General features: G+C 41.4%; 1 protein-coding gene across 1 annotated transcript in view; it reads left to right on the plus strand.

The window, feature by feature from the left end:
- LOC107156219 (nuclear RNA export factor 2-like) overlaps window positions 1-14,815 on the plus strand; it is a 32,777-nt gene extending 17,962 nt beyond the window's left edge. Inside the window, exons 4-22 of the mRNA XM_048797324.1 lie at window positions 237-387; window positions 667-750; window positions 858-962; window positions 1,070-1,150; window positions 1,275-1,344; window positions 1,500-1,588; window positions 1,710-1,817; window positions 1,997-2,106; window positions 3,571-3,607; window positions 4,002-4,070; window positions 4,155-4,210; window positions 4,352-4,459; window positions 4,577-4,635; window positions 4,752-4,867; window positions 4,951-4,993; window positions 5,547-5,619; window positions 6,116-6,298; window positions 14,297-14,357; window positions 14,478-14,815. Coding sequence (XP_048653281.1) covers window positions 237-387; window positions 667-750; window positions 858-962; window positions 1,070-1,150; window positions 1,275-1,344; window positions 1,500-1,588; window positions 1,710-1,817; window positions 1,997-2,106; window positions 3,571-3,607; window positions 4,002-4,070; window positions 4,155-4,210; window positions 4,352-4,459; window positions 4,577-4,635; window positions 4,752-4,867; window positions 4,951-4,993; window positions 5,547-5,619; window positions 6,116-6,298; window positions 14,297-14,357; window positions 14,478-14,522 — 1,648 coding nt within the window. The 3' untranslated portion in view covers window positions 14,523-14,815. The remainder of the gene's footprint in view (window positions 1-236; window positions 388-666; window positions 751-857; window positions 963-1,069; window positions 1,151-1,274; window positions 1,345-1,499; window positions 1,589-1,709; window positions 1,818-1,996; window positions 2,107-3,570; window positions 3,608-4,001; window positions 4,071-4,154; window positions 4,211-4,351; window positions 4,460-4,576; window positions 4,636-4,751; window positions 4,868-4,950; window positions 4,994-5,546; window positions 5,620-6,115; window positions 6,299-14,296; window positions 14,358-14,477) is intronic.
- The last annotated feature ends 602 nt before the right edge of the window (window positions 14,816-15,417 follow it).

Here is a 15,417-nt window from a genome sequence, read left to right on the forward strand (position 1 = left end):
CCCACAATAAGACAGTAAGGAATCAGGCAGCCTGCTTTGCAGATAGCAGCCCCTTGGACAATGCAACTCTTTTACTCTCTGTGGTCTTTTTTTTCTTCTCTCACTGGAAAACTGAACAACAGTGGAAGTGGCATACTGGTGGAGCAGTCCTCATTGTGACCCTGGTATCAGTGAGGGGAGGGGTATAGAAGGCTTTCTTAGCATTGATGGACACCCTCCTTCTCTCCATTTGCCAGCACTCAAACCACCCACCGCAATAAGAAGAGAGAGAAATGGCATAATGAAGAGCAAATCCATATTACTGTGTGGAAAGATACAAAACCTGAAGAGAGAGAAATAGGAGAGGACACACAAGGAGAAGCAATGGGCAACTGGTTCAAGGTTACGGTGAGTGTCATGGAAAGGTCTGCACTAAGTAGGATATTTTGGAAACTAATAGAAGGAAGATGACATTAAACAGCATACATTGGTTATTTGGAGAAGAGCTTCTGAGAAGGAGGTTTCGGAAATCCATATTTGGCACAGAAACAAGAAATCATGTCAGTGGTCCCTTTAGAAGTACTTTAAAGCTAGATAGAATGTTGGAAAATAGCACTTGGCTGGGTCTGTCCTCCATCCTAATTTCTTGCTGTCTCCTCCTCTCTGACTCTTTCTTTTTATCCTTAGATTCCATATGGGAGAAAGTATGACAAGGCATGGCTAATGAATACAGTCCAGAGCCATTGCACTGTCCCCTTCACCCCGGTCGATGTAAGAGAGGATGGTGAAGCCAGCTGAGTGGGCACAGGGGAGGGGGAGAGACCTGGCTCAGCAGGGGCCATTGTCATCTGACACCATTGCTTCTGTCTTCACTGTAGTTCCACTACATCAGAAATCAGGCCCGGTTCTTTGTACAGGATGTTAAAACTGCTTCTGCATTAAAGGATATCAGCTACAAGATTTGTGATGAGGAGAACCGAAAGGTGTGTGCTAGGGGCTTTCCCTGTATCATGTTATCTTGGAGTAGGAGGATGGTTGTTATCTTTAGGATTAGAACTCCTGTTGTTGACCCTACCTCTCCTTCCCACAGATATCTGTCTTTGTCAATACTTCTGCTATACCCTACTCTATGCAGAATAAGTTCACGCCAGAACAAATGGAGCAGCTAAAGGTAGTGCAGACTCAAAGCAAGTTATATGCCCATTTCTTAGAAACTACCCATTCCCCCACCTCCTGATGTCACTGTCCCCATCCCTATAGACTAAGAGCTGCTGTTTCCATCTCTGTCTCTGCAGCTGACTATGAGCAAACAATATGATGCCTCCCAGCAAGTTCTCAACCTCCAAAAGCTCCGTTTTGACTCAGGTATTGCTGACCACAGTAATCCTAGGGCAGGTGAGGGCAGAGGGTTTTTCCTGGGAGGAAGACATAGGGATGGAAATTTGGGAGGGGTTTGTGCTGACATTGATCCAGCTGGACCCCTCTTACCCTTCTGATTCCCTCGTCTTGGCTTCCCAAAGACTTGGTGGGCCATGACATTGACATGATCCTGAATCGAAGAAACTGCATGTTTGCCACCTTGCAGATCATTGAAAGTAATTTCCCTGAGGTGAGACTTTAGGCCCAGGTTTGGTATTTAAGGTAGAGGGGTGGAAGGGATGGTGTTCAGGGCAGATGTGTCTCCCAGGTGCTAGATAATCCCCATCATTCTAACTCTTCCTCCCCAAAAGCTGTTGTCCTTGAACTTGCAAAACAACAAACTGTACCAGCTGGATGGCCTGTCTGACATTATAGAGAAGGCTCCCAAAGTCAAGATACTAAACCTTTCCAAAAATGAGGTGAGAAGAGAGAGCCAGGTGAAATTTGGGTTGAGGGTGGCTGGTAGTGCACAGCAGGATGTTGGCAAGAGGCAGACAAAGGTACTTGTGGGTGAGGATTCCAGGGGCTGGCATGTAGGATCCCAGGTGTCCCTCTCTCCCTGGGTCTCCTTAATTGGTTCCCTCCCCATCTTTCTCAGCTGAGGACCGCCAAGGAGTTGGACAAGCCGAAAGGGCTGAAGCTGGAAGAGCTGTGGCTAGAAGGGAACCCCTTGTGCAGTACTTTCCCAGACCAGTCTGCCTATGTAAGGTAGATAATGCCTGGTAACACCTGTCACCCTTCCTGGGGACCTTTGCCTCCTGGGAGCCTGAGGTGCCCCTGATATCCCCGTCTACAGGAGGATGCAGCCCTGGTCCTCTGAAAGGACAACAGGCCATGCCTTATCCTCTATCTGTGTCCCTCAGCTATGCTCACAGGTCTGCTTTCCTTCTTCTGACCTGCCCCTCATTTTCACCTGGGCTGGGGTGTGTTTTCCGCCTCTCTGTACTGACCTCCTCCAGCAAGGCCTCCCAAGATGGACTTGGGCTTCCCTCCTCTGTCCTAAGAGTGGCTATTCTTCCCTTGCTCCAGAAAAGTCCCCCTTCCTGTCCCAAGCTGACATGGAGATTTTATGCCCGTGCTGATGACCAGGGTGGCTACCATCTCAACCTCTGTTCCTCTAGGCCATTGGGGGGAACTGTTTCCTCCTTGGGGAGAAACTCGGGTTCCCTGAGTCAAGGAGCCAGAGGTGGGCCACTGCCAGCGAGCAGAGGCCTTCCCAAGACAGGAGGGGAAGGCAGAGGGCAAAGGAGGGGCAGGAGGAGGAGGAGGAGGAGGAGGAGGCGGGAGCACAGGCTGCTCAGGGGCACTGCTGCTCCCTCCCCCACTCCACATCCCACATCCAACCTCGTCCCTCAGAGCAGCCCTGGTAGCCCAAGTCAAGATGCTTCCTTGGGCAAGACACTGACTCAGACAGGCACAGGTGCACAGGGACCACCATGAGGGAACCTGGTGCTCATAAGAGGGGGCCACAGACCCTCTGTCACATGCTGAGCTAGTGCTTGATTCTTCACTACTGGTGCTGGGAATGACACCTCCCCTGGGGGCAGCTCCTTTTCCCATACCTGGCCCCCTCTGGGCCCACACAGGAGACAAAGACTGGACCTGCATCCTGTGGGCAGGTACATGTTTGCATTCCTGCCTGGGGCCGCAGGGCCAGCCAGGGGCAGGTGAAGGAATGGGCTGCAGTAGGGGAGCTGGTTTCTTCTCACTTCCACCTTGACCTCCAGCACCAGGGCAGCATCTTCCCCTTCCCTTTGCTTTTCTTCCTCTATCACTGTCTCTCCCTCCCCTGCCTTCATTCCCTTTCTGTGGCCATACCCCTGCCTTCCCCTGCCTGTCTCACTCACCAAACCCCCACCCTGCCCAGCATCCTATCCTGGGAGGTGAGGGTATGACCTGGTCTTGGTCTGGCCAAGCCATGCCCCACGGAAGGCTGGAAACCCAGCACAGTAGCAGAGCTCTGGTCTCCCACTCCATTCCCTCCTCCCTTCAGAGCCTTCCATGGGGGGACCTGGAAGAAGGTAAGGGAGGCAGGGTGGGCCCTGGAGGAGGGGGTCAGGCCAGTGTAGATGGGAGCTACCCAGGGGAAAGGAGAGGAAAGAGAGCAAGAGGGAGAGAGTGTGCACAACCCTCCACTGTCACCTCACTTCATTAGATTTTTCATTTGCACAGTGCTATCCAGGATTGTTTCCCCAATTTATTACGCCTGGTAAGTATGCACTTCTGGTCTTGTCTCCTTACTCACATGCCTGACCTCCCCGCTGGCCCCAGGCCTTGTGGGCCTTGCCTAGATTATGTGTGCACCAGACCCTCATCCATCTTAAAGAGCATGGATTCTCCCTGGCATGGACATTTTCCCTAGGGAGAACACACACATGTATGTGTGCACACACCCATACACACCCACTCACAGGATGCATATAATGGCAGAGATTCCCAACAGCTCATGATGTAGATGCCCAGTGTGATCTCATCCACAGAATTTCCAGGGCCATTTTTTACCTAACATCTGGCCCTTGTTCCCCCTTGGGCCTGTTCAACTCCTTGTTCATACTGTGCCACCACCCTGAGCTGCACTGCTGACTTCCTCTTCTCTTCTCCAGGATGGCCAGGAGTTATCCACACCAGTTGTTGTTGACCCTGATGCCCCCAAATTAATAAAACCCTGCAAGGTGAGGAAGAAGGACCAAGAGAGATGGGGGTGTTGCAGGGGAGACTTTATCCACCACAGAGTCTAAAATGAATTTTTATTCCAGGAAAGCTATAAAGGATCTGAGACCTTAAAGAATCTAGTTCTGCAATTCCTACAGGAGTAAGTTCCCCCTGAGACTTTGAGGAGAGGGAGGCTTGGGATAGGCTTGGCTTCCATAGCACCAGTCTGCTCATAGGAGTTTTCTGGTCTCATTTGGGGGTTAGGCCACAGAGATAGCCTGTTCCCTTTGCTCCCCAATAGGTATTACCTGATCTATGACTATGGAGATCGACAGGGTCTACTTAGTGCTTACCATGATGAGGCCTGCTTCTCTCTGACCATTCCCTTCAACCCCAAGGACCCAGCCCCGTGAGTATCACAGTTCAGGTTCTGGTCCAGGATGGTGTGACCCTCTCACAGATACATATGAGTTCTGGAAATAAACACACTGGCTGACCCACCCTCTTATTCCTCTTTTTCTCCTAGAAATAGCTTGTGCAAGTACTTCAAGTATAGTAGGAATATGAAGAAGCTCAAGGATTCCAATAAGTGTGAGAGGGGGAAGACTGGGTAGCATAAAGGGTCATGACAGGCAACAATTTTAAGGACCAAGGGCCAGGGTATGGTATTGCTCCTATCTTCATTTCTGTTTTCTCTACAGACATGCGGAGACAACTGCTGAAACACACAAAACATGACATCGTGGACTACCTCAGTGTGTTGCCCAAAACTGAGCATGACTTCAGTTGCCTTATGATAGATATGTGGTTCCAGACGGTGAGCACCTGCTTCCTCCCTGAACACTGGAGGTGGGAAAGAGATTAAGCAAAATCCTGAGCTCCTGTGTTTTCCCCCTTTAGGAAACAATGCTCTGCTTCTCTGTGAATGGGGTGTTCAAGGAAGGTGAGTGTCTTTACGACCCCCTACTCAGATCCCTTACTGCTTCCTCCTTCTCAGAACTTCTCCAGCTTCTCCAATTCTGGCTGGGCCTTTCCTTCCTATTCTTCTCTCTATATTCTCCTGCCTACACTATCCCACAAACCATCCTGGTCTGAATATTGTCCATGATTGTCTGTCCCATAGCTCAGGTGTTAGAGACATAGGAGTTGGATGTTGATGGCTGTCCTACAGGGTCTTTACTTTATAGTCTTGGACCAGTTACTCTCTGCTTCCCCATTTGCAAATCAGAGCTAACAGAGCCCGTTTCTCTGGTAGATGTGAGAGAAGGATCAAGTAAACTTTTGAAGTGGTTTTCACATGGCCCAACATGTGATAAGGGACTCATCACTGGGAGTTAATTGTTCCAGTTGTTGTCCTCCATTCTTGTCATGCCTCCCAACTCCAAGTGAATGATTGTCTGAGTCTGGCCCCCTTCAGCAGAAGACGCTGATTGGGGAACATTGTTTGAATTAAAGTATGTGCAGCTCTACATGGGTATTGTTTGCTATCCTTGAAGCAGAAGGAAAGTCTCAAGGATGTGTTCATGCCTTCACCTGGACCTTCATTGCTATCCCTACCAACAATTCCAGGTAAGTTCTAAGTTATGGGTGGGAAAAACCACACCATCATGGGGCCAGAATTATAGTACTGTGATGGTGCAGTCCTCAGAGTATTCTTAATATTGGGGAAAGTCAACAGATTGGTTTAAGGATAAGTCTAGCCTAGTGTTTAAGAGCATTGACACTTGGGATAGACCTCTTTCTGACTTCAACACTTGCTATCTATATAACATGGGTCAAGACACATGACTTGTCTCTGATTCAATGTCTTCTTCTGAAAACAGAAATTCGAGTGTTGTGCAGAATAAATGCAGTGGAGTTAAGTCTAAAACCCTGGTCAGGCTGGTAGATAGTCCCTCCAAAAGTAGGCAGTGTGGGAGGGATGGAGGCTTCCAGACAAGGAAGCCATGCAGAGTAGGGATATGGAAAGAATCTTGTTTACTGAGTGGCGGTGAGTATAGGATTGTCATTGGTAGTGAGCGATTGTCCATCTCTACTATTTTCTGAGGGTCAATTTTTCCTCTAGTATATGCATCCTGAATGATGAGTTGATTGTGAGGAATGCCAGCCCTGATGAGATCCAGAGCTCTTTCTCCATCCCAATGCCTGCACTGTTTTCCACCTCCATGCCTACCCTCTCCCAGGAGCAGCAGGAAATGGTGAAGGTTTTCTCTACACAGTCTGGGATGAAACTTGAATGGTCTCAAAAGTGAGTGCTGGGTGTGTACAGGAATGGGTTAAACTGGAGACTGGGTGAGTGAATCATGGGAACTAGCAGAAAATTAAGAAAAATAATTATTGGGATATTTTACTTCCCCCTACAAAATGGGCTCGTAAAAATGTATCCTAATTTTATACTGTAAAGAAATGTTAAAACAGTTTAATGTTCAGCCAACAAAGTCTTGCATGTGGAAAATCCTAAAGAACCCCCCAAGAAAATATCAGTGTTGATCTAAAAATTCCACAAGATTGCATGATAATATATCTATATACATATATTATTTGCATTTCTGTGCACTTGCATTGAACAATCCAAAAAGGAAATTAAGAAACCATTTCCATTATAATAGCATCAGCAAGAAAAAATAACAAAAGATAATGGGAGGTGGAGCAAGATTACAGCCTAATAAGATCCTCCTGTAATCTCTCCCCAAAGATATACCAAGTTGAATAGCTATTGATGCACCAACTACCAGGACAAAAACTAATGAAATCAGGTGAGAGGGCTGATTTACAAAATCAGGTTTTACAAAATCAGAGAGACCTAATTTACAAAAAAAAAAAAAATGCATTGAAGAAGGCAAGAAGGAAGGAGGATTTAAAAATTTAACAAGCTTACAGGATATTAGACAAAGGGGAATGAAGGGAAGGGAGGGGAATAGGAAAAGGAAAGATAGTGGAATGAATCCAAAATAACTTCCCTATGTACTTATATGGATACACCATAGTGAATCCCATCACCATCATGTACATCCATAAGAATGGGGTCCTAACTAGAATAAGATATATTCCATGCTTTTATCAAAATGAATTCTACTGTCATGAATAACTACAAAGAACCAATTTTTTAAAAGGTTGCAGGATAAAAGGCTTATTCTTACCTTCTTCCTCCAACTCCAAGCAGCTCAGAACATAGAGAAGCACCTCCCACTTTGGGGAGGGAGAAAGATGTTCAGGTCTTGGCCTTGAAACCCAGTACCAGGCCTGCCACAGTGAAACCCCACACTATGCAGAGCTCCATGACCCCCTACCACCAGGCCAGTACCCCTGGACTGAACCACTGAAACTACATTAGACAAAGAGACTACCTCCACCTCCCCTCCTCAATTCTTGGGCAGCAGAGTGGAGAGTAGGACTTCACTTGCTGGGGAGCAAGACAGGAAAGCTAGCATAGGGCTTTGTCTCAAGGCCCAGTGCCAGGCCTGCCGTAGTGAGACCAAGCACCCAGTAGAAATTGAAAGTCCCATATGCAGGCCAGAACTCATAGACAGAGCATCTTGACCAGTCTGGCACCAGGAAAAGACTGTATGTCTGCATGACAGACTTGAGTTTTGACCACATCAGTTCAGCCTTTGAGTGGACCTAGGGAGCATTCATTCTCCTGAGATTGTGCAGGCCCCTGCAATTGTAAGACTCAGGTGGGACCAGCTTGGTACCAACCTTTGTGGCCAAACAACTCTTTCCACCAACAATCCCCAGTACTGGACAGCACAGCTATCACCAGGACAATGCTCACAGACTGGACCCTTAAACTGCCCAATACCAGGCAGATCTGTGTTTCAGTGGGACAGATTGATGTTTCAGCCAGTATTACCACACTGGCTGTGCCATTGGACTGGGTGTACTCCTGAGACTGTGTGGATTCCTGTGGCTATGAGAATCTGCCGCAGCCCAGCTGAGAGTCAACCCAAGTGGCAAAGTACCTTGAGCAACACTACTCTAACCTTGGGCATTGTAGTGGTGGAAGACCTCATTCACTTTGGGTAGGAAAAAGCAGAAAGCACAGGACATTATTACTAACTCTTAGTGCTGAACTGATGAAACTTAACACTGGGCAGATCCTAATAGTCCTCTCCTCAGGCCTGCCTATGAACAGAGCCTCTGGAACAGTTCCAGTGCCAAGGAAAGACATATGTCCCCACTCAATTAGACTTATGTTCCAACTACATTATCTATGGATGGTTCCATCAGTCTTAAGCCATGAGTACTCCTCAGTAATAGCCCATAACATTGTGTGCCTTGATCCTAACCTAGTGTCTCAGTGGTCTTAGTGAGGTGTTGGCTCAGGGTGTGATATAATTTGGTGGTTTTGATGGCCACAGGTGTAACATAGGAGCCTCAGGCTGATTCATCCATGGTGATTGCCTATAGCTTGGAAGAATCTTACAGTGTTAGACTACAGTCCAGTAACTATGGATGAGGGATATAGGCTTAAACACACACATGCCCACACATGGCATTTTACACATCCATAAGGAAGAATGAAGTTTTGTCATTTGCCTGTAAATGGATGAAATGGCAGAACATCATATTAAATGAATTATGCCAGCCTCAGAAAATCAGGGTCATATTTTTCTCTTATATGTGGAACATAGAAAAAAAGAAGGGCAAGGAAATTTTCATGAAAATAGAAGGGAGGCCAGTAGAATAGAGAATGGAGATTTGGATGAGGGACAAGACAAGAGCAAAGGGAGGTACTAGGCAGTGAAATTGAACAAATTATGTTATGTTTATGTATAAATGTATCATAATGATTCCCACCATTTTGTATAATTATAATGCATCAATTCTAATCTTGTGTGTTGCAAGATTAGACTTCTGTTCCAACTACATTACCTATGGATGGTTCCAGCAGTCTTAAGCCATGAGTCCTTAGTATAAATACTAAAACAAATTATTAAAAACTAGTAAGTGATATTAATGTGTTAAGTGATAGGCAATATTGAAAGATATAAAAATGGGATATAAAAATTTTTAAATATGAGGAAAAATGGAATGCAACAGGAGAGTTTTCTTGTGTGTATATTTTCTCCTGTTCTTTTTCCATTTTGTTTCTTTCTCTTATGTTCATGTTAAATTGCTGTCATTCAAGCTAGCTTGATATGATCAGAAGATTTTGTTGGTGAGCCTTATGGTAATAGACAAACAAAAATAAGCAAGAAATCAAAACATACCAGTAAATTCACTTAACCACCAAATAAAACTACAAAAGAGGGAGAAAGAAAGAAAAAAACTACAAAGAAACTAGAAAACAAGTAAGAACTTAGGTATCCATAATTACCTTGAACATAAATGGCTTAAGTTTTCCAATTAAAAGATATAGAGTGGCAGAATGGATTAAAAACAATGGCAATATGTTTCTTAAAAGAAACTCATTTCACCTGTAAGGACACACATAGATTGAAAGTGAAGGAATAGAATAAGGTATTCTATGCAAATAGAAGCCAAAATAAAGAAGTATCCATATTTATATTGGAAAATAGAGTTTAAATCAAAAGCAGTAAAATGAAACAAGGAAGGTCATTATATATTGATGAACCAGTCAATTAATCAAGATGAGTGAACAATTCTAGGCCACAGATAATCAGGGGGCACTTCTTCTAACTCTTCAAAGAGCAATTAGGTGCCCAGACATGCCAAGGAACTGTGGAACACATCTCTGCCTTGGCTCTGAGATATACCCCCAGTAAGAGATCACTCCATGTTAAATAACTCAGCAAGGAATATTTTTAGAATCTTTAATGTAAGTTTTTTACTTCATTGTTATATTCTTCTGTGTTGGCTTCACAGTTTTCCTCATTTTTTGATATTGCATATTTCCACTTTTATGTATTTTAATGTATTAATTTGATTTACTCTGTCTTTCTCATTGTTTTATTCTGCCCTCTTTTTTTCTCTGTGTCTGCTCACATTGTCTGTTTTAGTCTCTCTTCTGCCTTTTCCTCTGCCTTTTTTGTTAACTTCCTCTTTACTTTTCCTTTTCATGCCCTATATCATTTAATGGAAATCTTTCTTCCTTTAATACTTAATTTTTCACTTTATTCAAAATCAAAAAGAAATAAAAACCTTCCAAAATAAGCATGAACTAAAGGAGTTCATAATCATTAAACTAGCATTGTAGAATATACTCAAAGAATCCTACACAGAGAGGAGCAAGATAAAAATAAGAAAGAATGGAGGAGAAAGAATAAATCACATTAGAAAAATAAATAAGCAGATGAGAAATAGAAATGATTCAAACCTTAGAAATAAAACACAATTACAGGAAGTAACATATACCTCTGTATAATAACAATGAATGTAAATGGTCTTAATTATTTAAGTACATGACCAGAAATTTTGAAACTGACAGAAGGAAAAAAAAAAACTGTGGAAACACTTCAATATAGGTGCAGGCAAAACTTCATGAATAGTATCCCTATAACTCAGGAAATAAGAGAAAGAATCAATATATGGGATGGCATCAAACTGAAAGTTTCTGCATATCAAAGAGAACCTACTCAATGGGAGAAACTCTTTGCCAGCTACACCTCCAACAGAGGACTAATATCCAGAACATAGAAAGAACTCAAAAATCTCAACATTAAAAAAAATGTAATCAATTAAGAGATGAACTAAACAAATATGTCTCAAAAGGAGAGTACAAATGGCCAATGATTACATGAAAAATATTCAACATTTTTGGCAATCAAGTAAATATAAATCCAATCCATTTCATTCCAGTTAGAATGGCAACCATCAAGAATACAAATTACAATAAATGCTGGTGAGCATATGGTGAAAAAAGAATCTTATATACTGTTAGTGGGAATGTAAATTACTACAGCCACTATGGAAATTGGTATGGAGGTTCCTCAATAAACTAAAAATAGAACTACCACATTATCCAGCTTTACCACTCCTTGGTATTGATCCAAAAGAATTAAAGTCAGCATATTTTAGAAATGTATACATACCCAAGTTTATAGTAGTACAATTCACAATAGCCAAGTTATGGAACCAACCCAGTATCTGTCTACAGGTGAATGGATAAAGAAAATGTGGTGTATACATGATGGAGTTTTATTCAACCATAAAAAAGAACAAAATTATGTAATTTGCAGGTACATGAGTGGAACTGAGATTATAATTCAAAGTGAAATAAGTCATACTCAAAAAGAAAGCTATCATGTTTTCCCACATCTGTGGAAACTGGAGGGGGAAAATAGGGATGCCATAAAAGTAGAAGAGAGATATGTAGGGTAGAGGAAGAGAATCAGGGGAGCTGAGATGGGATGTTGGGAAGTTATCAGGAAGTGCAGTTGATCAAATTATATATTTATATGTCTACCAATGTGCCACAATGAAATCTACCATTTTGTAAAATTAATATGCACCATACAAATGAATAAATAAATCACCTTTGAAACACAAAATATGTATTATTCAGTATTACACTGAACTCTATTAATAGGTACAAATAATACATACTAATAAAAATAAAATAATTAAAAATAAGAAAAATTTGGGAAAAAATGAAATCAAAATGTCACAGTTACAGATGACATGACCTTCTATGTAGCAAACCCAAAAAACTCAACAAAAAATTAGAACTAATAAATGAATTCATCAAAGTTACAGGATACAAAATCAACATAAAAAATCAATAGTGTTGCTATATACCAGTAGTGAGTTATACAGAATAGAAATCAAGAAAGGAATACCTTTTACAATTGCTACAAAAATTAAAAGAACTAGAAATACAGTTAATCAAAGAGGTGAATGATCTCTACAATGATTATTACAAAGCATTTATGAAAGGTGCAGAGGACAAAAGAAAATGGAAAGACATACTGTGTCATGAATTGGAAGAATCAATATTGTTAAAAGGCCCATGCTAACCCTAAGCAATTTATGGATTCAGTGTGATGTCTATTAAAATGTCAATGGAGGGCTGAGGCTGTGGCTCAGCGGTAGCTCATTTGCCTGGAATGTGTGAGGCACTGGGTTCGATCCTCAGCACCACACATAAGTAAATAAAAAAATAAAGGTCCATTGACAACTAAAAAAATATTTTAAAAAATCATTAAAATGTCAATGAAATTCTTCACAGAACTAGAAAAAAACATATAATATTTATATGGTAACACACACACACACACACACACACAAACACAAAAATAGCCAAAGCCATTTTGAGCAAAAAGAACAAAGCAGGAGGCATTATGCTACCTGACTTCAAAACATGGTCTCAGAATAGCCAAAATAGTCTTTAGAGAAAAATTAGTAATCTCATACTTCCCTGTTTCAAAACTTAGTACAAAGTTACTGTAATCAAAACTGCAGGGTGGACTGGGGATGCAGTTCAGTGAGAGTGCTTGTGTACCATAAGAGAGGCCCTGTGTTCAATCCCCAGCACTACAAACCAAAATAAAAATTTAAAAAACTGCATGGTACTGGCATGTGGATAGATATGTAGATCAATGCAATAAAATTGAGAATTCAAAAATAAACCCTGACATTTATGGTCAATTGATTTTTTTAAATTATTTTTGTTGTTGATAGAACTTTATTTTTATTTATTTATATGTGGTGCTGAGAATCAAACTCAGTACCTCACACATGCTAGGCAGGCACTTTACAACTGAGCTACAACCTTACAATCTTAATTTTTATAATCTTAAAAAAACAATTTTTAAAGAATTTTATAAAAAATGAAGAATAATCTTCCTTATAACAAATGGTGCATCTATTTGGTGGACAAATAGACAATTATATGTATATAAAATTGTAAGATAAAAAATTTTGAACCCTTCCACTTACCACATACAAAAATTAACTCAAAGGATCAAATATAAAGATCTAAAAGTAACACTAAAACTAAAAAGCTCTGAGAAGGAAATAGAAGTTTATATCCTGATGACCTTGGATTAGGCAATAGTTTCTTTCATATGATATCAAAAGCTCAAGCAACTGAAGAAAAATAGATATGGTTAACTTCATGAAAATTAAAAAGTTGTTTGCACCAAAGGACAATATCCAGAAAGTAAAATACAACCCAGAGAAAGGGAGAAAATGTTTGGAAGTAAATAATACTATCCAGAATATATGGAGGACACTTACAACTCAACAATAACAAGACAAAAAAAAATTGAAAGTGGGGAAATCATTGGAATAGATGTTTCTCCAAAGACGATATATAAATGACCAAGCAAATCACATAAAAACATACCCAACATCATTGGTCATTAGTGAAATACTAATCAAAACTATAATGAAATACTGCTTCACACAAAAATGATTTTAATAGTTGAAAAAGAAGATAAGTGCTCGTGAAGTTGTAAAAAAATAAAAAAAACCTCATAAATTACTGGTGGGAATGTAAAGTGAAGCTGTTACCATTAAAACATTTTAGTGGTTCCTCAAAATTTTAAACATGGAGTGGCCCAGTAATCCCATTCCTAAGCATATACTATGATCAATGATAATGTATGTTTTTTCAAAAATTTGTATGTCCATAGCAGCATTATTTCTAATAGATGAAAAGTAGAAAGAACTCAAAGGTCTTTTACCTGATGAGCAAATAAATAAATGTGGTATATACATGCACTAGAATTTTATTCAATCATTAAAAATAATATAGTCCTGATACATGCTATAACATAGGTGAACCTTGAAAATATAATAAGTAAAAGAAATCAGTCACAAAAAGACACATTGTATGATTCCACTTATATGAAATGTCCAGGATAGAAGGCAGAGTTGTTGTTGCCAGGGTCTGGGAGAAGAGGGAGAATAGATATCTCTAACAGTTATGAGTTTCTTTTTGAGGAATTTGATAGATGAGGAAATCACACAATATTGTGAATATGCTAGAAACCATTAAATTATACACCTGAAGAGAGTAAATGTGTCTTTTATCTACAATTTTAAAGGGATTGGAATTCTTTATTTTTGAATTTCAATTTGTTATATTCTTGAGCATCTTTTTATCAGTATGATTGATGCTTTTGGACATCCCTATTTTTCTGCTTTGAATTTGGGTGAGCATGAATGTTAGTGACAGACATTTTGGTTTTCACAAGGTCTTTCTTCATCATTACAGTGTTTTTCATTCTGGCACATGCATCCCAGAAAAAGAGCAGCATAGGTTAAGAGATGGCATTTTGTGGCCAGCATGTTTGTTCTATGGTAATAATGAAGATCACCTGTTTTTCTCTCACCGAAGGTGCCTTGAAGACAACGAGTGGAACTACACCAGAGCTGGTCAGGTCTTCATTATGCTTCAGGTGAGACCTGGGGACCAAGAGGGTAAAAATGTATGTCTGTGGGCCTTCAGTAAAGAAGAGATTGGGTGGATGGAACTCAGGGCACCTAGCTCTTCTGACATTCCAATTCCTTCTCTCCAGACTGAGGGCAAGATCCCAGAAGAGGCCTTCAAACAGTTACCCTGAAAGGAGCCCTTGAATGCCATCCTCCTCTTCATCCACATCATTGTTTCTCTGTCACCAACTTAAGTTTATGATGCTTTGGAGATCTAGCTGACCAAGAAGCCAAAGTTAACCTGTAGGCTAGGTAAACATAGCCTTCCAAAGTGCCAGTTGTTCTGTTTTCCCCATTGAAGGTGGCTGCTTATTTTCATAATAAAGACTGATATTGCACTTTACATGTTGTTGTGCCCTGGATTGATCTTCTTTGCCATAGCTGTAAGCCAGTGAGGACTTGGGCACCCCTGCTCCCACCAGAAGTGTGGAGAATAAATTTGGTTCAACACTTGCCTGAAATTTGAAACTGCTAACTGCCAGTCATTAGGAAAGGTCCAACAGAACTGACCACATGATGTGAGATTCTGTGCTATTGTTATTTGAATGTGAAAATAAGTGGCTGAAGGCCTTCAAGAACATGAACAGAGAACATCAGTATCACTTTTGTGAGGGATGCTGTCCTGGCTGTCCTTAAGCAGATCTTTTTAGGCTTTCTTCCATGGGTACTTGTAAATAAATTTTCATGAGAAAGGACACACGTTATATACCATGTTGGCCTTTGATGATGTTGAGACTGTGAGATGCTCTACCCAGTGCTCTTCAGAATCAAGGATGTGACTTGGCACAACAGGAACTTCTCAAAGGATGCTTTCTGGATATCAGGGGCTGTGGATGGATGGAAGGAAGGAAATTAGGTAGGTGAGGGCTCACATATTTTACTTCTTGTTCCTAATCATTGAGCATTTTCATAGACCATACCATGCTTAGCTTTGTGAAAATCACATAGGTAAATGGGAAATGGGCTTTTCCACAGCTTTTCCCACCCTTCCATCTGTCTCCCTACCCAACTGTCCACCCTTTCCCT

Source organism: Marmota marmota, unplaced genomic scaffold (genome assembly GCF_001458135.2).
Source record: "Marmota marmota marmota unplaced genomic scaffold, marMar, whole genome shotgun sequence".
NCBI classification, from domain to species: domain Eukaryota; kingdom Metazoa; phylum Chordata; class Mammalia; order Rodentia; family Sciuridae; genus Marmota; species Marmota marmota.